We start from the raw sequence: 24,601 nt of genomic DNA on the forward strand, positions 1-24,601 counted from the left end.
ATTCGGCCCCATAGTGGGAAAGCGGCTATTGTCTTTAATATTGTGAAGCACATTTGAGTGAAACAGATTCAAAAGTTGACCTGAATTGACTGATCCAACTTCTGTAGATCTGAATACAAACTGTATTCAAAACTGTGGTTGTTGATCTGAGAATTTGAGAAATTGCTAATCTACTGGGATTTTCACGCACAACCATCTCTAGGGTTTACAGAGAATGGTCCAAAAAAGAGAAAATATACAGTGATGTAAATGCCTTGTTGATGCCAGAGGTCAGAGGAGAATGGCCAGACTGCAGAAGAGCATCTCTGAACGCACAACATGTCGAACCTTGAGGCGGATGGGATACAGCAGCAGAAGACCACACCAGGTGCCACTTCTGTCGGCCAAGAACAAGAAACTGAGGCTACGATTTGCACAGGCTCATCAAAATTGGACAATAGAAGATTGGAAAAGCATTGTCTGGTCTGATGAGTCTTGATTTCTGCTGCGACATTTGGATGGTAGGGTCAGAACTTGGCGTCCACAACATGAAAGCATGGATCCATCCTGGGTTCATCATAAACACCTTGCACACGTTGAGAACGAAGCTGCAAAATGCAAAACTTTCTGAAATGTTCTCTGCTTTGCAAACTAGTGGAAGTGTCTGGGGTTTCTCTCCATCAGAGCATGCTCCGCACCGCTCATAAAGATAACATGTATAGCCTAGTTTTGATGATTTCATTTACAACCAACCTTTTTCCATGTGGAAAATTACAGTTATTAATAGTTCTTATAAAAGATCCATTTTTAAAATAGCCTTCATAGCCTAATCTATGAATCAAACAAATCCAATGTTTTCTTGATTTTTGCATAATGATAACTCCAAACCAAACAGAGGCTTTCATTTTATAGCTATATAAACTGTGAAACATGTATGCAAATCAGTGCAATACTATATTCATTAACTAATTAATTCATTTTCTTTTCGGCTTAGTCCGTTTATTAATCTGGGGTCACCACAGCAGAACGAACCTCCAACTTATCCAGCATATGTTTTACGCAGCGGATGCCCTTCCAGCTGCAACCAACACTGGGAAACACCCATTCACACTCATACACTACGGACAATTTAGCTTACCCAATTCACCTATACCGCATGTCTTTGGACTTGTGGGGGAAACCAAATCACCCGGAGGAAACCCACGTGAACATGGGAAAAACATGCAAACTCCACACAGAAATGCCAACTGACCCAGCTGAAGCTCAAACCAGCGCCCTTGTTGCTATGGGGCGATCGTGCTGCACCACTGTGACACCCAGCAATACCATATGTTAAAAACAAAATTATTATATGCTATAGTATGCTAGACTATATAATAAAATATGCGCCTTGTAGTCTCTCATCACGTGCAGCGCGCACGCATGAACTGCAAGTGAGACGAAGAAAATGAAAGCACAGAAGCTCTGAGGTAAAATCTTTAAAATAATGATTTCAATTAAAAATGTTGACAGAGGTGTGTGATATAATAATTACAGCAGAGCATTATTTATTTGCATATTTTCCATGGAGCAATCGATTTAAAGTATCGTGCTATTTTTATTTGACGGAAAATAAATATAATAGGGGACAAAAACGGTTCTTAAAAAGGATTAAGTCAGTGTTTTCATTTTGTAATTAAAATTTGTCACTTAAGTGAAAATATCTAGAGCAGGCCTATTTATTTTATTATTTTTTATTTAGTTTACACTTTTTTTCGGTGGTGAAGCACTGCAGGTGCTTGAAGATGTTCTGTTGTTAATATGTTCTGCTGTTGTTTGCATGTTAAAATAAATCAGTATTTAAAAATGCAATATTTAATGTGTCAGACACAAAAATCAACACATCAATTATTATTTTTTATTAAATAGTAATTTAATATGAATCTGACCGGTTAACGGTTAATTTTCGGTTAATGAGCGGCAGTTGTAACCGAAATGAGCAGTCCTACTGGGTACCAGTTTATGCTAATTGGAAGCACACTTTTTATTAAATTCATTCATTCATTTTCTTTTCGGCTTATTCCCTTTACTAATATGGGTTCGACACAGCATAATGAATCGTCAACTTATCCAGAACATGTTTTACGCAGCAGATGCCCTTCCAGCCGCAACCCATCTCTGGGAAACATCCATACACACTCACTCACACTCATACACTACGGACAAATTAGCCTTCCGAATTCACCAGTACCACATGTCTTTGGACTGTGGGGGAAACCGGAGCACCCGGAGGAAACCCAGGAAGAACGCAGGGAGAACATGCAAACTCCACACAGAAAAAGCAACTGACCCAGCCGAGGTTTGAACCAGCGACCTTCTTGCTGTGAGGTGACAGCACTACCTACTGCGCCACTGTGTCACCACTATTTATTAAATTACTTTTTATTATTCAATGAAGTACATATAAAAAAGAAGCCCATAAAACATAAATGTTTGTTCATTGTTGATATCGCTGTTTGCAGTACACATCCCTACAGTGGAAAATCTAACCATATTCATGCTGACTGGCCTGGATTTGCACAGAATGGAACCATTCGGCCCCATAGTGGGAAAGCGGCTATTGTCTTTAATATTGTGAAGCACATTTGAGTGAAACAGATTCAAAAGTTGACCTGAATTGACTGATCCAACTTCTGTAGATCTGAATACAAACTTGCAGTTGATTGTGCGAAAGGAGCAGCGCAACAATAAAAGTGTCTCTCAAGACAGCCTCCAGGTAGTGGTCAAATGCCTCCTTGAACGCTGTTATTATCCACACACAGGCAAATGTGAGATATTGCTTTTCAATGGACAGCAATATTACAGGGTTCCCACAAAGCAGTAGATCTTAATCACAGCAGCATGAATACTAGCATTGTCTGACTTCGCATAGGCAGGCGAAATATAGTCACACACCAGGTCCAAGTGCCTGATGAGGGTTCATCATTCTTATTTGAGGAGCTGCAATGAGAGCAGAGATGCATCCATTATGTGGGGATGAGCTGGAGAAATTGGATATAAAGTGAAAGAGTTTGAAAGGAGTTGCATGGAAATTGGATCGTTTATGAGGTGGAATGGGTGGCTTTTGGAGCGAATCAATTGGATTGTACAATATTGGAGCTTGAATTGAACTAGACATGATGAAGTTCTTTTTAGCAGCTGTTGGGACTTCACACCACCTCTCTGAAGCAAATATACAGCCACACAATGTCAGAGTCTTAGCTATTATCTAGTTTTCAAACATTCCTCCATTGACATTTCAGGCAGAGAGCATGTTCAGAAACCCAGGTGTTCGCTACAGTCATGGTTTGTGTACATCTAGGTTAATGAGATGAAATCCTCCTAATTCAAGGTGTTATTCTGTGATAATAGCAGGAGAAGCAATTTGCAGGGTTAAGCTGAAGAGCAAGGAAAAGGCATTGAGCCAGTGAGAAACTAGCAAGGATTCGCACCTTTGTCTCTCGCAGATGTAGGCGACCGGGAGAGGCAGCTGTTTTCATTCAAGGCTCTGAGAAAGAAAACACACAGGGGAGAAACTAGTAATCGAATACAACACATGGCTGGAAAAAAAGCACACAAAAGGACCTTCGAAAAGAACACGACGGTCAATTTGTTCATATAGCAACATGACCTTATGAGAATTTAGCGCGTTCAGCGAATGATTTGTCTTTCATGTCGAAAGGGCTTTTTGAGTGTAACAGCCTTGATGACGTTTTAAACAGCGCTTTGAAATGGCACTCATATTTATTTAATTTGCACTCTGGATTTTTATTCTCCATTTGATCTGCAACGCATTGCTTTCTCTCATTCGCAGCGCTAGCAAGGGTTTAACAACACGCAAATTGAATCACCATGACAACAAATGACCTCTTACGTCCTTCCATTATTTATGAAACAACTAAAGGCATGAGGGCTTGCTGAACCTGTACCAAAACTCAATTAGCTGTGTTGCTATCCACAACCTAAGTAGGCATCTGCTTTCTAACGCAGCATCCAGATCAACAGGAAATGCCGTGCGCTGGGTTTCAAACTATTCTATTAACTGTAAAGTACAAGTAGAAGAACTGAACACATTTTCTTTGAAAAAAAAAAAAGAATTAGTTCATACCAAAATTTAAATTGTCAGCATTTTCTCACCCTCACATCATTACAAACCCATTGGAAATTAGATCATCTTCTAATAAATTAATCTTCAAATACAAATGAAAACCAAATGTCTCTACACCAAAAGCTCTGACATTTCAAAAATTGCTCATGAATTCATATGAACCAAACCGTTCAGTCAAAGTCTCTATATGATTAATGGATTTGATTTAGAGGCTTATTTATCCATTTTGCCTGTTCATTTACATGACAACAAGTTCATATGGATTTCATTTTCATCAGACAGAACCAATTTTTCATATGTTTGGAGTAAATTATGACAATTTCCATGTTGTGGTGAACAACAATCCCTTTTGTCCAGCATAATATTGTACTCAATTTAGCATTTTCGTCAGGAAGAGAATGTTTATGATGTCTTAAAATGCCATCTAAGTAGACAACTCAACCTGTTTTAGAAAATCTGAAGTCACCTGGCACTATAGTCCCAAGCGGAGAGGTGTAAAATTTCCAATATAGAAGCTTCTTTTTCCACTACCCCTTGGGCGATTTAGGTCAAGCACCAGTGGAGTATTTAAACCAAAACGGGCACACTTCACAAACCCTGCTGATGCAGGTCATTTTTACAGAAGAACCAATAGCCAAGGGGATTTATTGCTCTGTTCACAAGGCACCATGACAAAGTGCAATGGCCTGACAACAGGACAGCACTGCTGAGGTCTGTCATTTGCCAATAGGTGGTCGTAACCTCTAAAGTTATGCTACAGAGATGATGCTGACATTTCTCCAGTTGAAGCTCTAACCCAGAGGGAAAATGCATTGCACATGTCAGATTACTTAAATCTTTTTCTCAGGATCAAAACAGAACTTGAAGGTTTTTTTAGGTTCTGTAGAAGTTAAATTTCAGGATTTGAGATATAATGCTGATTTAATTTAAATTTTAAAATTAAATTTAAGGAATTACAAAAGTTTGCGTATGTGCCTCCCACTTGTTAAGGGTCCAAAAGTAATTGGACCGAATCATAAATCAAACTTTCACTTTTTTAATACTTGGTTGCAAATCCTTTGCAGTTAATTACAGCCTGAAGTCTGGAACGCAAAGACATCACCAGACGCTGGGTTTCATTCCACTTCAAATCCATTGTGTTGGTGTATAGAGCCAAAAATGTTACAATTGTGTCGATGTGCAAATATTTATGGATCTAACTGTTTACAGTTGTTGTTTTTAATTTATTTATGCTTTTGGCTCGCATTATGCGACCTCGATATTTCCTACAACAGCTTTTGATGTTGAAAAAGGTTTATTAATTTTTTTTATAGTTGAAAGGGATATACAGTATTGCCCAGGTTGGTGATAACTTAAAAAGAAAACCTGGTTATAAACTTCCAGTAATTTTTCCAGACCCAGCTCTCTGTGTATTATTTATTATACAATAGATTGTTTCAAACTACAAAAATATCAGTAATACTTTGGTAAACCTCACAGTTAAATTTTCAAAACCAAAAGTCTACAGAAAAGAGATTGAGGTCCTATAATTCAATTCATAACCGTAAATAAATGGTGATAGAACGTAAATCTCAAAATACAGAACTTGTTAATTAATGGATTTTTTGAAGTATTCTATGAAAATGATACTATACACTATACTATAAAAATTACATGATCAATTAGTCCTGACAGCATATGTTTTACGTCATTGTAACTTCACGTACAAACTTAATTTTATAAGCTATGCAAACTGTTTTAAGTCATTTAACATGATATAATTTCAATGGACTCATAAAGTTAATTTGATTCAGCTTAAAAATTTAAGGCAGCCAGGATATTTTGCAGTCAAGGGCTGCAAAATATATATTGTTTCAGCATCGATAACGTAATGTGATCGTTTGCAATAGTCACATCGCAGGATCTGCAATTTCAAGTTCAGCTTCATCCCTCAGGAAATTTAAGTGGAATAATAGCTGACAAAGAACCATATTGTTGAGTGATTGTGAAGCTAAATCTTATTAGATTGAAAGAGTGTTTGTTTAATTTGTTTTTAACGCCTTTAAATAATTTCACTACAATAAATTATAACAATGAAAATGTATTGCATTTAACTTTTATAAAATGATAACCAAATACAGTTAGACTCACCAAAAAATGCAACTAAATGTATGCTGATTATCTGGCCTACGAACTCATCACAATTAATATGAAATTATGAGTTCTTTCCAAAATGAGCTACTCAAATTATCTGGTGAAATTATTATATTTATAAATATCACAGCAAAAACAAAATATCGCCATGTCAGATTTTTCCAATATCCTGCAGCCCTACTATACACCATTGGTATAGCCAGAAGATTAAAACAATATAATAGCTAACATGATTTTACTTGGGATTAAAATTTTTCTGTGCAATGTTATAGCCAATTTTGTAACCATGACACACTGAAAAGGGGTGCCATGACATCCTAAAAACTATTTTAATTGCTTTACGCCTCAACTAATACATGTCATAGCAGAAGAATTAATGAAAGTACATAAAATAATAAGCTGATGATAATCTCAAATCTTCCAAAAAAAGGTCTCAATTCAATTTCATTGCAATTGCTTCAACGCCACCTTAAATTTTTGCTTTTTATAAAAACAAAAATGAGGTATTATTTTTAGTGTGTGCATATACAATATCCTTGTATATACAATATCCGTGCATATACATAGCAATCAATATCCTGACACACAAAAAACTCTATTTGTTCTAATTGCTGACTAGAAGAAGCAGCGGAAACGCTAACAGGATCTTGCTTTATCTCTCAAATGGAAAGAAAATGGTTTTAATTAGAGCAAATAAGCGGCTAATAGACAAACAGCTAGTTGACTACCACATCTTAAAGCTGATTCCCCTATAACATCACCATTACAAAGCCTAAACCATCCATTAGCAACTGAAAGCCTTCTGTTTAACAAACAATAGGCTATTAGAGCACATGGTGAATATTTCCTTGTCTTGTCAATCTTCCTTTCCCCAACCATCAATCTTTCTCTTAATTTAGTGCTGGCAGAAGCACGTATGTTCACCTTGAATAATGACTGCCAACATCTCTAAGGCGGCAAGAAGAAGAGACAATAATCGAAATCTTTTGCTTGCGGTTGTAAGCGAATAAAGCGCGAACGGCTGCACTTTGTAACGGCGGCAGCCGAGCATATTGTGCGAATGCTTTGCTTAAAGGGTTTAATTATGAGTCGTGCTAATATTGAAGCAGAAAATTCTGATGCCGGGGACAAGAACAAGGCTTGCCAAAAACCACGGAACGGCTCAGACACATCGCTAATTGCTCCAGAGCAAGCAGATGTGTCTTCTATTTGGAGCCATTTTCAGCTTATTAAAGCACAGAGTGCCTTGTGGCACATCAAATGGTATTCAGAAGAATTGATTGGCTGTGAATATCAGATCAACCAACAGCATGCGAAAACAAAATCACATCTATATATCATGCTTGAAAGTCAAAAAATAATGCTTAACTCAATGCACTTATTGAATTTTATCACAAAAAGGGCTGTTATTTAATGCACTATTGTGGAGCAGGAACTCTTTTAATTGTGCTACTTGCCAAAACTGTGTTTGAATTCACTCCTTTTTTCCTTTTTTATCAAATTAATTTAGATTTTTGATAATTCCCCCTCAAAAATTTAAATTTACCAACCCAGGCTTAAAACATACCGCTATACACATCTCTGGAGAGTGCCAAATATGTCCCAGGAGCTATTTATTTTATTATTTTTATTTTTTTGCTGTTTTGGTTTTTGCGAATCCACCAGAAGCTGCTGTGTACGCTTTTTGAGATCTCAAATTTCTCTTGCGACTGCCATTCGCGCCTGCTGTTCTTGTGTAAATCCACCAGAGGCTGCTGTCAACTGACTAAATGACTGACTGACCGACCATTCTCCTTCCCAAAACCCAACTAATAGTGTTTTCAAAAGCCCCGATTGACCCGCCCACCCACATCCTTTAATCCAAACGAATTGTTTTAAAATGCAATCCAGAAAAAGAAAAGCCCTTTCCTGATTTTTACCAGGTTTTCCCACATTCTCACCTTGTTATTTGCTTGTTTATTTTACTTTTTGGCTTCTGTTTTTTGTCTTACTGGTCTTACGTTCTTTGCTGGACTTGAACCCTGTCATCGTGGTCAACTCCACTCTGCATCTCAAGTCCTGGACAAACCTAACTGGACAAACTGGCAATAGCGGGAAAGCCGTCCATACGTGGGTAATCGGTCAGCTGGTAAGTGCAAAAAGGAATGGCGTCATACCGCCCTGTTCATGTTAAAAATGGAATCCAGCCATACGTACTTCTGGCTACATAATTCATGATCTCCAGAAATGTATATAGGGTTACATTTCTCAGAATGAGCCCATGTTGAAATTTACACAGCCTCAAGTGGTTCAAAGTAGTTTATAATTTTCTTTTCTCACAAAAGTAGATATTTTTAATAATTTTGGAAACTGCTAACCTTTAGCATTCATAGTGGGAAGAAAAAATACAATGGAAGTCAATAGGTATTAGTTTCGAAAATTCTTCAAAATATCTTCTTTTGAGTTCCTTAATAAACATATCCCAGCAGGCACAGGACGTCAACATGATGTCAGGTTGACGTTGTACCCCAACGGCGTGGGACATTGCATTTTGTTTGGAAATGAAAATCGGGTTGACGTCAAAACCCAACGTCAGGCCGATGTTAATGTCCAACAGCAGACAGATGTTGCAGTTTGGTTGCGCAACCTAAATTAACCAAATATCAACATCTAATAATGTTACAGCTTGACGTTGTGTGGACGTTACTAATATGACGTCTATCAGACGTTGGATTTTGGTTGCCATACTTGAATAATAAATGTCTCTGACGTCAATATGACGTTAGGTTAAGATGTTGGCTCAACATTGGATTTTGTTCACTTTCCAACACAACCTAAACTCAACAAAATAACAACATCATTTGATGTCGTTGTTTGACGTCAAATGCCCCTAAACCCCCATAAGCAAATCCCACTAAATTGTACGAATAAGATCTTATGAATTCACATGAATTAGCCACTAAATTAATTGCCGTGAGATTTTGTTATCCCTTTTCAGATCTCAAAGTATTCCAGTCAAAACACGAGATTTATTTCATGTTATTGTGCTAATTATTACCGAAACTAAAAAAGTACATCAAATGATAGCTGTACTTTTAATACACCTGACAAAAAATAAAACATTATCAAGCTAATATAATCTCAGAAAACATTATTATTCGAGCTCCCACTCATTTTGTACTGTGACCGTATTTGAAAGTATATTTATATGTTTATAAGTTTGCTCTGCACTAATCTTGCTGATTCCCAGTACTGGGTTGCAGCTGGAAGGGCATCTGCTGCGTAAAACATATACTGGAATAGTTGGCGGGTCATTCTTCTGTGGCGACCCCTGATAAATAAGGAACTAAGCCGGAGGAAAATGAATGAATAATCTTGCTGACGTACATCTAGCCATCTGTGAAGTAATGTCAAATGATGCATCTCGATGAAGACTGGGTTTTTCAATCTGCCCTATATAGTTCACAGGGCAGATTTCCGACTGTGTTCTAGATTTTATGTCCAAGTAGGAAAACTCCCAATTCTGAGTTCTCTGGAAGGCAGCATTAGCTAAGCACAACCCCATTGGGAACTATTGTTCACTCAGACAAGCTTTAAAAACATCCCATTTGAAAGAATTAGAGTTGCTTGCGTGCTCATAAAGTGGTGGAAATTGAATGGGTATTACTATGGGATGAAGTGCGACATTGCAGGCATGTTATTTGCCATTTTTCCAGAAAGAAATTGTTAAATTAAGCAGTAATGTGATTCAAAACTGCTGAGATTGTAATTCAGAATCATTTGACTGAAAAGAGAGAAGCGTAATGTGAAAGCAATTACAAGTGACAACCCTAATGTAAGTGAAAAGAACTGTTCCCACATTTCTACAAAACACGCACTATAGTCTGCACCCTAATGAGAAAAATATATTTTTATATTGATTTAAATAGATTTTCTTCTTCTCATGAATGTTAATTGCAAATTAACTTGAAACTGCCTTTTTTTGTTGACCTGAATCAACATCTATATTCTACTTTAGTCTTAATTAATAACATATTAGGCTATATTACAAACTATTAACATATATTTTGGATCATTTCCATAAAACACAGATTTAAGTTATCTGAACACAAATTATATGTTATATAGCATTAGAAAAGGGTGATGCTTGTACAATGGGAAAGGGTAATTTTATTTATTTATTTTTAAATATTTCAGTAATTTACCAAACTGTGAAGATAAGTTAAACAGCAATTATTTGACTGTTTGTTTTAATGTTCAATGTTTTTTTAGTTTGCTTTTTAATTATGTGATGTTTATTTCTGCTTCAACAACTTTTGATGCTGAAAATTTAACTGCAGTTTAAAAAGTCACTTTTAATTAGGAATTTAAAACAAAACTGTGAATTATAGTTCAAAAACAAAGTAATGAACTGATTGCCTACTACTTTTTATATCACAGTTTCAATTATTCATTTAGCAGATGCTTTTTTTTAGCTGATAGACTTCTTAAAATGCAGCCAATCAACATCAGTGTGTGTCTGTCAGGAATAAAGCTGAAATTTATGGGGATAGTTCACCCAAAAATGACAATTCTGTCATCATTTACTTACCCTTCGCTTGTTACAAGCTTGTTAGACTTTCTTCTGTGGATGTGTGAAAAAATAACCGTTTACTTCCATAGTATTTTTATACTACGAAAGTTAATGGCTGCTTTTTCCAACATACTTCAGAATATCTTCCTTTGTCTTTAATAGAAGAAAGACTGAAAAACTACAACCACTTGAGTGTGAGTAAACAGTGAGACAATTTTTATTTTGGGGGAACTATACATTTAAATGTAATCTTAATTCAATTTAATACATGTACAATTTAATACATTACTAAACATTAATATAATAATGCATTAATATATTTAACGTACATTAATACAATTAATTTTCTTCTCATCTGTTCAAATGCCCATAAATTATAATCTTTCAAAGCTAAGCTTATTTATAATCTTGTCAAAACCCTTCTTTTCTCCAATCTTGGAAAACAAAAACACATATTCCAAAAATAGCCAAACACACTGTTCTAGATTAAAGCTGTAATTGATGCAGGGAAGATAAGAGAGAAATCCGAGATATCAAATGTAATATTTAATCAAATTGCACAATATGTGTAGCTAGTCTCTAAGTCAGGGCCATCCAAACTCTGTCCTGGAGGTCCGGTGTCCTGCATGGTTTAACTCCAACCCTAATCAAACACACCTGAAGTAGCTAATCAAGCTCTTGCTAGATATACTAGAACATGGGTCACCAATCTCGTTCCTGGAGGTCCGGTCCCCTACAGGGTTTAGCTCCAACTTGCCACAACACACCTGCCTGGGTGTTTCAAGTATACCAAGTAAGACCTTGACTAGCTTGTTCAGGTGTGTTTGATTAGGGTTGGAGCTAAAATCTGCAGGACACCGGACCTCCAGGAACAAGTGTGGGGATGCCTGTACTAGAACCTTCCTGGCAGGTGTGTTGAAGCAAGCTGGAGCTAAACTGCAGAACACTGGCCCTTCAGAACCGAGTTTGGACACCCTTACTCCAAGTAATCCACGTCAACGTCATAAGACATTAATATTAGGTTAAATTTAGGTTGTGACGACAGGTGACCAAAATTCAATGTTATTTTGACGTACAACAACGAAGTAAAATGACGTTGATGTTTAGTTGATTCTAAGTTGGACGTCCTGACATGCAACACCGGAGTACGTCAATCTGACATCATGTTAAAGTCCTGTGCCTGCCGGGATAATATTAATAATAAGTGGTTTTCATTTCTTTTCTAGGCTGTGATGTAAAAGATACACTTGTAAAGAAGGGAAGAAGTTGACTAATATTAAATGACAATAAAAGCTAATAAAACCATCCATGAAGAGAAAAAATCTTTGTATATCAGCATTAGCAGGCTTAACCTTAGCCAAATTATCAACAAGGGGAAGGCCAAACAGGAAAACAGAAGTGTTTATTTACTCTGAAATCTGAATTTAATGTGACCTGTCATGTCTTCCATTACTTTGGTTATGATCATAATATTCAAGGATCAAAACAACCCGCCTATGTTGGCAGCCTAATTTGGGTTCTTCTACCGTAACAAATGATTCAGCACAAAATATGGTCGAGTCTGATTGGATGCACAGCCTTTGACATACACAATAAAATAGCTTTTACATTTTAATAGTACTATTTCTTCCATATATATTTGATAACAGCGTCTCAATTTCACTGTCAGGACAGAGCCCAGAACTATTTTTGTAAGAAATCTCACATTCTGACCCACTGAATCCGCTACTTTTTAGGTCCGTAGCCAGCCTGGTGAAAGGGGTGGTTCTTTTTTCTCAAAATATTGAGCTTTTTGCAGTTATTAGCCTAATTTTTTTATTTAATTATGAGGTTTAAATACTTTTTAAGCAGTTTGATTTGGGTTTTTTTTTTTTTTTTTTTGCTGGATTAGCTTGTCAGATGGTCATCAACCACACTTTTTGATGTACCAAAAGCATTTCCTTTTTCTTTATAAGAAAAAATAATACTTATATTTCAAACACAAATTTATTACATCATATATCATTAGAAAAAAAGGAATGCTGTTAAAGTTTTAAATAAAAAAACTTGCCATATTGTCATTAGGCAAACACAAATGGCTAAGCACATTCAACTTTCCTCAGTCACACTGAAGCAACAGCCAAAAGATGATTCCGCGTGGTCTTAAAGCCGTCGGCGATGGATTTTCACGATTTATTATGGCATTGCAGTCAAAATAGGACAAATGAGCTCGTGTTCGGCACAAATTCTGGACCTAAGATGTTGGTATTTTAAACCGCCTTAATCCCCCTGGCTACGGGCCTGACTCTGAATTCCCAATTCATGGAATTGACACCAAAAATGACACTGTGGTTATCCGCTGTATATAATTTTAAAGATTTTAGGTGTTATTGCAGGTTTCCTGCATCTTGAACATCAGACTGCACACATTTTAAAACGTCACTTCATGACCATCAACTGAAGAGTGGCACTACCATCTAGCGGCAAACGAGTGAATAACACACTGCCCTTACTGTCGTGAAAACGCGCATGCCTTCATTTTGCCCACAGTTGAAAGGTCGATTTGAAGATGGCAGAGTCATTGATTTGTAACAGCACGCAAAGCAGGTAAAAACGTGTGTTTTGGCCCCCCCTACTAACGTATCAATGACAATCATATTAATAGTTTATGTCTAACACAACATATGCTATAGTAATGCATCATTTAAATGGTGTTTCTGTCATACAGGGTGAGTTCTGTGCTGAACAGAGATGTAAAGCAGTTCGGAAAGAAGTTCATGTTTGATTCCAACGAGGAGACGTGCTGGAATTCAGACCAGGTAATTGCTGACGAGAGTTTGTGTTACGATTAGTGTTGCCTGGTTGTAGACGTTTTTACTACCGTGTTTGTCTGTTTTATTGTCATTATCCTTTTATTAGGGAGAGTCGCAGTGGGTTTTGTTGGAGTTTCCACAGCATGTGAAAGTGTCTGAGCTCAGGCTACAGTTCCAAGGAGGGTTTTCGGGTAAATCTTGCAAATTAGAAGGTCAGTCAGCACGAACAACAGCGTTTAAAACATTAAAAGACAGACCTACCATGAGCTTCGTCGTTGTTGAGCGATGCTTTTGTAGAGACACAATTTATAGTTTAGTTTAACATTATATTAATTTAGGGACCTTAAGGAAATTTCCTCCTATGATGCCAATCAATTAGCGAAATTACTTTTGCCGTGAAGGCGGGAAATCGCGGCAAAACGGTTACTGGCCACTCAGCATTGGGTAATTTTATGAACATTTTTATATACCTTGTATCAATGGTGTAGAATTAGCATGGACGGAGGGGACCCACCAATGTCCACAGATTATTCAAATGTCCCCACCAATAAATTAATCGCCTCCAAAATAAAATAATGCTTTGTCGAAATTTTCCAGTCAGGCTTACTGTGCAAGACTCAGGTGAGACATGGACATAAGCAGCTACATTTCAAAGAAAAGTGTCAGTCACTTGAAGTCAAGTTCGATACAAGTCCACCTTAATAGTAACTATGAATTTGCAATTAATCCACAACGATTATAAAAAACCAACAATCAAAATAAAATGGTTATATTGTGTCATATGCCAATCCCTTTCCAGAAGTCTGCATTCATTCCTTGTCAAAGTAAAATCATGTAAATTTACTTTTGCACCATAAGACATGCTTGATTCAATGTTGTTTTTATTACTAATTGTATTTGATTCATTTATTTATTGGTGTCAAATTACGTCCCCACCAATATCAAAAGCAAATCTACACCCCTTGCTTTGTATGATGTGATTTTGTTTGTTAAAAATAAATAAATAAATGTTTCTGATCATGTATATCCAAATAGTGCAGTTTTTTAAATTTCTTTCACGAAAAGTTAATTTTTATTATTATTAATGTAAAATGTTTAGTAACAAGTTAAGTATCAATTATATATAACTAGGTTACAGTTTTACAACTGACATGATTGGTGGGTGTAGCAATTAGTCTTTAACAGTAGGGGAGAGCGGGGACAAAAGTAACATTTAAAAAAATAAAATAAATACAGGTAATGTTTTTATCAGAAATATTTTTTTTGCTGTGGTAACTAACTCACCCGAGTGGTCTGTTAAAATCAGATGTTATTTTGTATCAATGTAGAACAATTCTAATATAACTTCACTTTAAACAAAGTTGCACATTGTTACTTTTGACCCCATCAGCAGGGACGAAAGTAACACAGGGGTGGGTCAAAAGTAACAATATTTGCTAGATTTACTGGTTTGATTTAGTTTATTTTAATGAAATCTGACTATGACCTTGTTAATGTTAACTGCAAACATATTTTGTCCTTTATTTTTGCAAAACAAAAATTAAATGGCATTTCCATTTCAAATTTCACTTTGATGGAATGTTTCAAAAGCAATCTTTCAATGCAAAATTTTTACATTTTCTATAATTGTTGAATTTTTTATTATTATTGGCAGTATGCATTAATCTCATGTAACCTATGTGTCAAAACACTGAACACTAATGTGGATTTGAAAAATAAGGCATGGCTATTAGCAATGGGACATAAATGGGCCCACACGGAACTTGGGTGCGCAGAAATCCACAGATTTTCAGCCCATTATTGAGTCCATTTATTTAGTTATGTGTAAATGTGTAAATTTATATTTATTCAGTTTTTAAATAAATTTCAGTCATATTATTAACTAATGCAAAAACCTTCAGATAATTTATATACAGTACAGTTTGTAAAGTAATCATTTCTGTTTTTTGGTAGATATATGAGAGACTTGCTTTATTTACTAAATAAATGGACCTAATTGGATTTGCATTGTAAACATTAAATAAAAGTTAAAAAGGTATTTTTTTATGTCATATATTAAGTTTTTAGTTACGATACACCCAAAATCATTCTGCATAAATCCGCAGATTTTTTACAATATTCTGTGCAGAAAGAATTCTGTCTGGCCCTAGACATAAATAACAGGGTTACTTTCGTCCCCACAGAAACTCTTGTCATTTAAATCTGATTTACTTTTAAACGAGAAAAAACTCAGATATTTTAAACTGAAGGATGTGTTATTGCATTTAATAACCTGTAGATTGATCATTAGTGTGACACATAAAAAGAGAAACACAACTTGTAATAAGGAAAAAAGAACCACTACAATAGTTTACTTTTTGCTCTTAAAAACAGAAATTTGGAACTAGTCACAGGACACGGTCCCAAAATCAGCTGATATTTGGCAGCTTCATTAAGGTTTGCATAATGAATGTGCTGTTATAGCCTGGAAATCAAATGTTGAGAGGGAAAATCGCTTTGTTACTTTTGTCCCCGCTCTTTCCTATGTGTTTTTAGTGTTTGTTTGTGTTTTATTTGTAAGAAAACTACTTTCCCGTTCTCAAACCAAGGGTTCCCTCTTTTTACATGATAATCGCTGCATCCAAAATGACATGCTTCTCGACTATATAGGGAATGTGAGTAGGCTACATGTGTCCAAATTCATATCAATCCAAAAAAGTATGTGAGAAGTACTTAAATGAGCTACTGTACCACTTACTTGCATGAGACTAGGGCTGGGCGATATCGCAAAAATGCCATCTCGATAATTATTTTTCATATTGAACGATAACTATGAATATTTTGACATTAATTGTTAATGCTTGCAGATTTAATAGAGTATCCCAACAATGACTGAAGCCACAAAAATTAGAGAGTCCATAAAATGGCATAATATTTTTGCCTGATACATTTTCGGTGGCCGAAAATTCAGTACATCTCTAATATCAACACACTTTTAGATTCCCATTGTTGCACATTTCTGCTGTGTGATTGGCTCTTAGATTAATATAGAGTATAAAAGTCCAGAGCTTATCATTGTTATTGACCTAAATTTTATCGTGATACGACATAATATCGTTTATCGGCCCAGCCCTACTGATCTACTGAAACCGTACTGATCTATTTGGCAGTTCAAGAGGATTTATGAACGGGAGCAAAATTACATGATTGACTATGGTATTTCAGTCATACTAATTAATGGTCCTAAAGTAAGTTTAAATTCTAATGACAGTCAAAATAATGTATTACCTACTCGGTCTGCAATTTCAGATACACTGATTGTCTTTGATTTTGAGCCTATTAAATAGTTTCATTCAAAAAGGCTAATTCATTTGTATGCAAAAGAAATGTTTGCTTTAAAAGACTCAACTCTCAAAGTCTTATGTTCATCTTCACAACACAAATGAAAATATTTTTATACCCAAGACCATTCAAAACCTTCATAAAATGATAAAGCAGTTTAATCCCTAACCCACCAGTCATTCAATCAATCATTCATCTGACTTGTATTTGATAACTATAATAGACCAAGCATATCAACTGCACAGTTCTGATCATAGGAATAAGAGCCATTTAAATGGTTTGTCTTCTGCAGGTTCTTCCAAAGAAGAGAATCTCAGACATATTTTAGACTTCTATCCGGAGGACAACAACTCTCTACAAATATCCTTCCACATGGTGCGACATTATTTCATATTTTACATAAATGCATATAATCACTATATTCTCTCAGACTGATGGTCTTTTGAAGTTCAGCACACTGAGTGGACAACCTTCCTTCTTGGTCAACGGCCAAACTGCCCATGTCTTTCATTTATCCCAAGTTTATCCTTGATTCTTCACCCACAGTTTTCCCATTCCGGATACCCCTTTGGTGCAGAAGCTGAAAATAGGGTTTAAAAACAGTACTGACTTTTTTGGAAGAATAATTGTTTACACATTGGATATCCTGGGGGAAAAGGATTTGTAATGTTTTGAGAAAAGGACAGAGGAAGTATGAAGAGGCGGGAATGCCAACCAGCGTTTTCCCCTTCAAGTGTTTACCTCTGGACTTGGAAATTTTTCTAACCTTCTCAGAGGACAATAATCACATCTTATTTCCTTTTTTTCTTGTTATGTGCCTTTTTAGGTCAACACGTGATAACTGCACGTTTGTAAAAGTGTTTTTTAATAAAAAAAAAATAGAAAAACAGATTCTTCTTTACATCTTCCATGCAAAATAAAGCTACATAGTACGCAGGATTATTAAAAGGTCTCATAAGTGCTTCATGTGTTCTCAGACACCGAAACTGGTCCCCGAAACAGCTTCAGAATGTGATCTTCAAGAAGTTTTTGAACTGCAAATAAGTTAAGAGACTATTAATAAAATTCAATGGATTATCTGTATATTAATATACAGTGCATCCGGAAAGTATTCATAGCACTTCACTTTTTCAAACAAAATTTTCAACAAATTTTTTGTTACAGCCTTATTCCAAAATGGATTAAATTCATTTGTTTCCTCACAATTTTACACACAATACCCCATAATGACAATATGAAAAAAGATTTTTTGAAATTGTTGCAAATTTATTAAAAACAAAAAACCTGAAAAATCACATGCACATAAGTATTCACAGCCTTTGCTCAGTACTTTGTTGATGCACTTTTGCCAGCAATTACAGCCTCAAGTCTTTTTGAATATGATGCCACAAGCTTGGCACACCTGTCTTTGGAAATTTATGCCCATTCCTCTTTGCAGTACCTCTCAAGCTGTATTAGATTTAATGGGAAGTGACGGTGTACAGCCATTTTTAGATCTCTCCAGAGATGTTCAATAGGATTTAGGTCTGGGCTCTGACTGGGCCACTCAAGGACATTCACCAAGTTGTTGTGAAGCCACTCTATTGATATTTTGTGTGCTTTGGGTCATTGTCCTGCTGGAAGATGAACCGTTGCCCCAGTCTGAGGTCAAGAGCACTCTGAAGCAGGTTTTCATTCAGGATGTCTCTGTACATTGCTGCATTTATCTGTTCCTTTATCCTGACTAGTCTTCCAGTTCCTGCTGCTGAAAAACATCCCCAGAGCATGATGCTGCCACCACCACGCTTCACTGTAAGGATGGTATTAGCCTGGTGATGAGCGGTGCCTGGTTTTCTTCAAACATGACTCCAATTTTAGTCTCATCCTACAGATGCCTTTTGGCAAATTCCAGGCAGGGAGTAGCTTCCGTCTGTCCACTCTACCATACAGACCTGATTGGTGCATTGCTGCACAGATGGTTGTCCTTCTGTAAGGTTCTCATTTCTCCACAGAAGAACGCTGGAGCTCAGACAGAGTGACCATCGAGTTATTGATCACCTCCCTGACTAAGGCCTTTCTCCCCCGATCACTGAGCATAAATAGCCGGTCAGCTCTAGGAAGAGTCCTGGTGGTTTCAAACATCTTCCACTTACGGATGATGGAGGCCACTGTGCTCATTGGAACTTTCAGAGCAGCAGAAATTCTTTTGTAACCTTCCCCAGCCTTGTGCCTCGAGACAATCCTCTCTCATGCTGTGTTCACACCAGACGCGAGAGACGCATCAAGCACGAGTGATTTACATGTTAAGTCAATGCAAACGCGCAAATAGACATCCTGCGGCGATATGTTTTGCACGCTTGACACTCTTAACGTGCGTTTAGCACGAATCGCTCGAGTTCAAAAATCTGAACTTAAGCGGATATTGCGCCACGTTAACCCATCAGGAGCTTGCTCTTGTGGTGGTGTGATTGTGTGCCTGTTGTTGGTGTACTGGGGGAAATCCTCCAGCCGACACCGACAACAGTTAATCAAACTGGGCTCGGATCAATCAGAATCACCGCTGAAAGCCTCCGTCATCCAGGTTAAGTTTCTGGAGGAGTTTGAGCTGGATGCACCTCTGTAAGGATCTAGTGGACTCAGACACATCCCTAAAAGTATTGACGCTGTTTTTCAGCCTTCATAAAGCCCATAAACGCTGTTATTTTCTTAATTAAATCCATGTTAGCCATTTAGCAACGAAGCTAGAGTCACCGGGCAGACAGAAGCCCTGCCCATCATGTGAATCCATGTCTGTTCTGAAGTGAATTTGACGTGCGAACGAAGCGGGGTTTGACTCGCCAATGAAGCTAGTATACTCAAATGTTCACGCGGCTATTTACGCATGAATAGCGAAAAATTGTTTTTTTTTTTTTTTTTTATATATGCGTGTTCCGCATCTGGTGTGAACACAGCATCAGAGGTCTGCAGACATTTCCTTTGTCTTCATGCTTGTTTTGTGCTTTGACATGCACTGTCAACCCTGGGACCTTATATAGACAGGTGCCTTTTCAAATCATGTCCAATCAACTGAATTTACCACAGGTGAACTCCAATTAAGCTGCTGAAACATCTCAAGAATGATCAGTGGAAACAGAATGTACCTGAGCACAATTTAGATCTTCACGGCAAAGAAGAAATTTTCAGGTTTTTTATTTTTAAAGAATTTGCAACAATTTCAAAAAATCGTTTTTCAGATTGTCATTATGGGGTATTGTGTGTAGAATTCTGAGAAATTAAATGAATTTAATCAATTTTGAAATAAGGCTGTAACATAAAAAACATTTGGAAAAGGTGAAGCGCTTTGAATACTTTCCGGATGCACTGTACTATTAAAAACAATGATTCTTGCCTTTTTTGTGGCCCAAAGCAACAGCGAGAGCAACAGGACTGTATCCAGAGTCTGCTTCAAATGTAATATCTGCTCCACATCCTAAACACACAGCTTACATGAGTTTGTCATCATAAATGGTCTAATATAATGTTTGAAAATATCTGGAATACTTACGTAACAGGGCTTCAACACATTTCATATGATTGCCACGAACTGCATACAGAAGTGGGGTCCCACCATTCTGTTTTATAAATTCAGAGCATGATTTTGACTTTTTTTAACATGTGAATGTTTTCTGATGTATTTAAAAAAAGTTTTAAATACTTAAACGGCCCATACCCAGTCATAGGAATCAATATCAACACCTTGTTGTAAAAGAATATTAACAATATCTGCAAATCCTCCCGCGCTGGCCAGAGACAGGGCACTTTCCCGTTCTCGAGCAAGTGTTTTTGGATCTGCTCCCTATGATAATATAAAATAATATAGAGCTGTGGTGAAAATTTAAAAATCATTCTGCGTCAATTTTCTCTTGAATCGATTGGGAGCTTAGATTTTAACAGCAGATGGCACTCTAGGCTAGGCTTTTATGTTATAAGATTAATGTAAACACGGTTCACTATGAATACTCTTGTAATTCGCTTAAATTTATTCATAATTATTTCAGGTTCAAGTGGTATTTGTAAGGAATTTGATGCAAGCAGATTACATTCAGCGCCGTCTGCTGGTAAAAACAGCTCTGAATCCATTCAATAGGGAATGTCGATACATTTTGAAAATCAAATATACTGTTATGTCACAGTGTCTAAAAATGTGTCATTCTCACCTTCTGAAGGAGAAACTCCACCATTGTTATCTCTCCAAATGCGGCAGCCCACATCAGTGGGGTGAAACCCTCTTTCATCTTGATTGTTAAGTAGAGAACCGTCTGCAAGATATTCATATCTTAAGTATATATATATATATATATATATATATATATATATATATATATATATATATATATATATATATATATATATATATATATTCATTGATTCATTTTAGTAAGTGTTGTTGGATATCCACACTTTATTTCTTTATGCACTCGATATTACATATACACTCACTGGCCACTTTATTAGGTACATCTGTCCAACTGTTAATTTCTAATCAGCCAATCACATGGCAGCACCTCAATGCATTTAGGCAAGGTCAAGATGATCTGCTGCAGTTCAAACCGAGCATTAGAATGGGGAAGAAAGGTGATTTAAGTGACTTTGAATGTGGCATGGTTGTTTGTGCCAGACGGGCTGCTCTGAGTATTTCAAAAACTGCTGATCTACTGGGATTTTCATGCACAACCATCTCTAAGGTTTACAGAGAATGGTCCAAAAAAGAGAAAATATCCAGTGAGTGGCAGTTCTGTGAGAGCAAATGCCTTGTTGATGACATAGACTGACTGAACCACAGACTGGTTCTAGCTGATAACAGTAATTCAAATAACCACTCGTTACAACCGAAGGATGTAGAAGGGCATCTCTGAACGCACAACAAATTGAACCTTGAGGCGGATGGGCTACAGCAGCAGAAGACCACACCAGGTGCCACTCCTGTCAGCTAAAAATTGGACACTGAAGCTAAAATTCACACAGGCTCACCAAAATTGGACAATGGAAGATTGGAAAAACGTTGTCTGGTCTGGTGAGTCATAATTTCTGCTGCGATATTCGGATGGTAGGGTCAGAATTTGGCATCAACAGCATGAAAGCATGGATCCATCCTGCCTTTAGGTTGAGGTTCAGGCTGGTGGTGTAATGGTGTAGGGGATATTTTCTTGGCACACTTTGGGCCTATTAGTACTAATTCAGCATCGTGTCGATGCCACAGCCTACCTGAGTATTGTTGCTGACCATGTCCATCCCTTAATGACCACAGTGTACCCATCTTCTGATGGCTACTTTCAGCAGGATAACGCGTCATCATAATGCACAAATCATCTCAGACTGCATTCTTGAATATGTAAATAAGTTCACTGTACTCAAATGGCCTCCAGTCACCAGATGTCAATCCAATAGAGCACCCTTGGGATGTGGTGGAATGGGAGATTCACATAATGAATGTGCAGCAACTATGTGATGCTATCATTTCAATATGGACCAAAATCTCTGAGGAATATTCCCAGTACTTTATTGAATCTATACCACAAAAGATTAAGCCAGTTCTGAAGGCAAAATCGGGGTGTGCCTAATAAAGTGGCCAGTGAGTGTCGTTATAGAACTATTTTAATAAATTAAAAAAACGTTCTTTTCTCTAGAAGGGTTACAGATCGAACCATTATTTTTGTTGCACCAGGGTTTTATATAGCAAGATGAGTGTATTTATTCACTCCTTTAGCTAACTTTGTTCAGCAGGTGTTTGATATTTACTTGGTTATCGATCCCCTCTTGACTGTTGAGCAGAGAACTGTCTGCGATAATTTCTATGCATACCCTATTTGTGTTATTTCAACAATATTTCTTTGTTTCAGTAAATGTTGAATAAACGTTTGGATGTTCATTTATTACTGTTCAGAAATTGTTTCATACTGACTTATTTCTTTGTTCAACTTTAACCACTCACACACTATATCGCAAGTGTTGAACACCTTTTATTCATTAATATTGGTATTAGTATTGGATACCTTTGGATAAATGTATCTCCAGTTGTGGAATCTCTCCATGGGCTGCGAGTTGATGAATTGAGAGGTCTAAACACAAGACATGATGAAAACTCATAATTAACCTTCAATCGCATCACATATTTACATTTTAAAGAACAATTTATTTCAAATCTGCCTTCCATACACGGTAGAAAGTGACAGACTCACTATCTAAAGTGGCCGGTCGAACTGTGACCTCATTCCCGCGCTGTTTATTCGTCAGGGTGGTCGAGTGGTTCGCGGCATTCTCGTCATGACGGTTTTCCATAATCGCTGATCATTACACCTGCTTTAAATGAACGCAATGCAGAGTAAAATACAGAAAAATATCTGTAACAAGTTTAGCAACAATTTTATATGCAATTCTAATGTAAAATTGGAGTGTCTTACCTTGGATTTCTAACACTTTATGAGAAAATAATATCTTAAACTTCACAGGCTTGTAGGATCATGCATGCTGCGTTTATTTCCTGATTCGTTTGCAAAAGTGAAACTGAAATAAGAGACTTAATGGCAGTTCAACAAACACGTAACCTCCTTGTCTAAAGAATGATATCGAAAGCTCACAATGCTTTTTTTATAATATATATAGTACTTTGTTTGTTAATGACTCGCATCCGTCTTAACAATTACAGTTGGAACAGTAGCTATCTGGAAGAGGTTTTTAGAAACGAGTCGTAGGGTTTGAACGAATCATTGAACTAAAGAATCGTTTTAGTTCACTTTCGTGACTCTTTCAACCGCGTGACTGTTTTCCTATTTTTACTGAACAGAGCTGGAACCGAGTCAATACTCTTTAATAATAATTAGGCTTTTTTTTCTTGTTATTAGAACAAAATAACTTTATAGTGTCTGGTGACCTTAAAAACTATCTATTTAATATTTTGCTTTTTAGTTAGAGTGATAGTTAAGCCAAATATGAAATTTATGTAATCTTTTACTCACCCTCCTTTTTTTCCCCTGTTGAACACAAAATAAGATATTTTAAAGAAAGCTGAAAACCTGTTACCATTGACTTGCATAGTACCCTATTTGTTATTCCTACTGGGTGTCAATGGTTACAGGTTTTCAGCTTTCTTCAAAAATTGCCCTTTGTGTTCAGCAGAATAAAGAAACTCATAAAGGTTTATAGCATTTACTTTTATTTTGAAATTTTCCCTCTGAAGGAACCAGACCAAGGTTCTTGGTGATTCATAAATAGAAATCAGTACACGGTAAAACCCAACAGTCAACATTATCAAATGAAATGAGTGTAGTTAACTCAATTTTTCTAATAATTTGAAAAGAGTTTTAAACTCAGTGTTAAAGGAAATGAGTCAATTAAATACCTCATTACTTTAACTTAAATGGAGTAAGTTCACAATACTCATATAGATTTGTGTTTTAACTCGAATGGTTTGTAGCTATTGGTTTTCTCCAACAGTTTGAGTTGCCTTATCTTATTGGGTTTTACAGTACTCAGATTGCTTCATTGACTCATGTGGATTAAGTTCACAGTACTCATTAGGATTAGTTTTTGAACTTAAATGGTTGTTGCAATCGGTTTCCTCAAATGGTTTGAGTTAACTAAACTTTTGGCATTTTACAGTGTAGTTACAGGCATATTGAGAGTCAAAAAATAGACAAAATAAAATGAATAGCCTACCATTGATTCCTTTTGACACTGCGG

The 24,601-nt window shown here is 36.5% G+C and overlaps 2 protein-coding genes across 2 annotated transcripts; one reads left to right on the plus strand and one right to left on the minus strand.

The window, feature by feature from the left end:
• Positions 1 to 13,324: 13,324 nt before the first annotated feature.
• On the plus strand, positions 13,325 to 17,790 carry nr2c2ap (nuclear receptor 2C2-associated protein). The gene is made up of 5 exons (XM_056448349.1): positions 13,325 to 13,376; positions 13,498 to 13,588; positions 13,689 to 13,794; positions 17,196 to 17,263; positions 17,448 to 17,790. The coding sequence occupies exons 1-5, from the start codon at positions 13,339 to 13,341 to the stop codon at positions 17,568 to 17,570; spliced, it is 426 nt and encodes a 141-aa protein (XP_056304324.1). The 5' UTR covers positions 13,325 to 13,338; the 3' UTR covers positions 17,571 to 17,790.
• Positions 17,752 to 23,625, minus strand: rfxank (regulatory factor X-associated ankyrin-containing protein). Its single transcript, XM_056448348.1, is given in 9 exon segments — positions 17,752 to 17,937; positions 20,271 to 20,351; positions 20,427 to 20,493; positions 20,592 to 20,717; positions 21,079 to 21,147; positions 21,149 to 21,180; positions 22,915 to 22,980; positions 23,101 to 23,221; positions 23,323 to 23,625. Coding segments are annotated over 8 exon segments (612 nt in total). The 5' UTR covers positions 23,201 to 23,221; positions 23,323 to 23,625; the 3' UTR covers positions 17,752 to 17,866.
• Between the last annotated feature and the right edge of the window lie 976 nt (positions 23,626 to 24,601).

The sequence above is a fragment of the Danio aesculapii genome, chromosome 22, assembly GCF_903798145.1.
Source record: "Danio aesculapii chromosome 22, fDanAes4.1, whole genome shotgun sequence".
NCBI classification, from domain to species: Eukaryota; Metazoa; Chordata; class Actinopteri; order Cypriniformes; family Danionidae; genus Danio; species Danio aesculapii.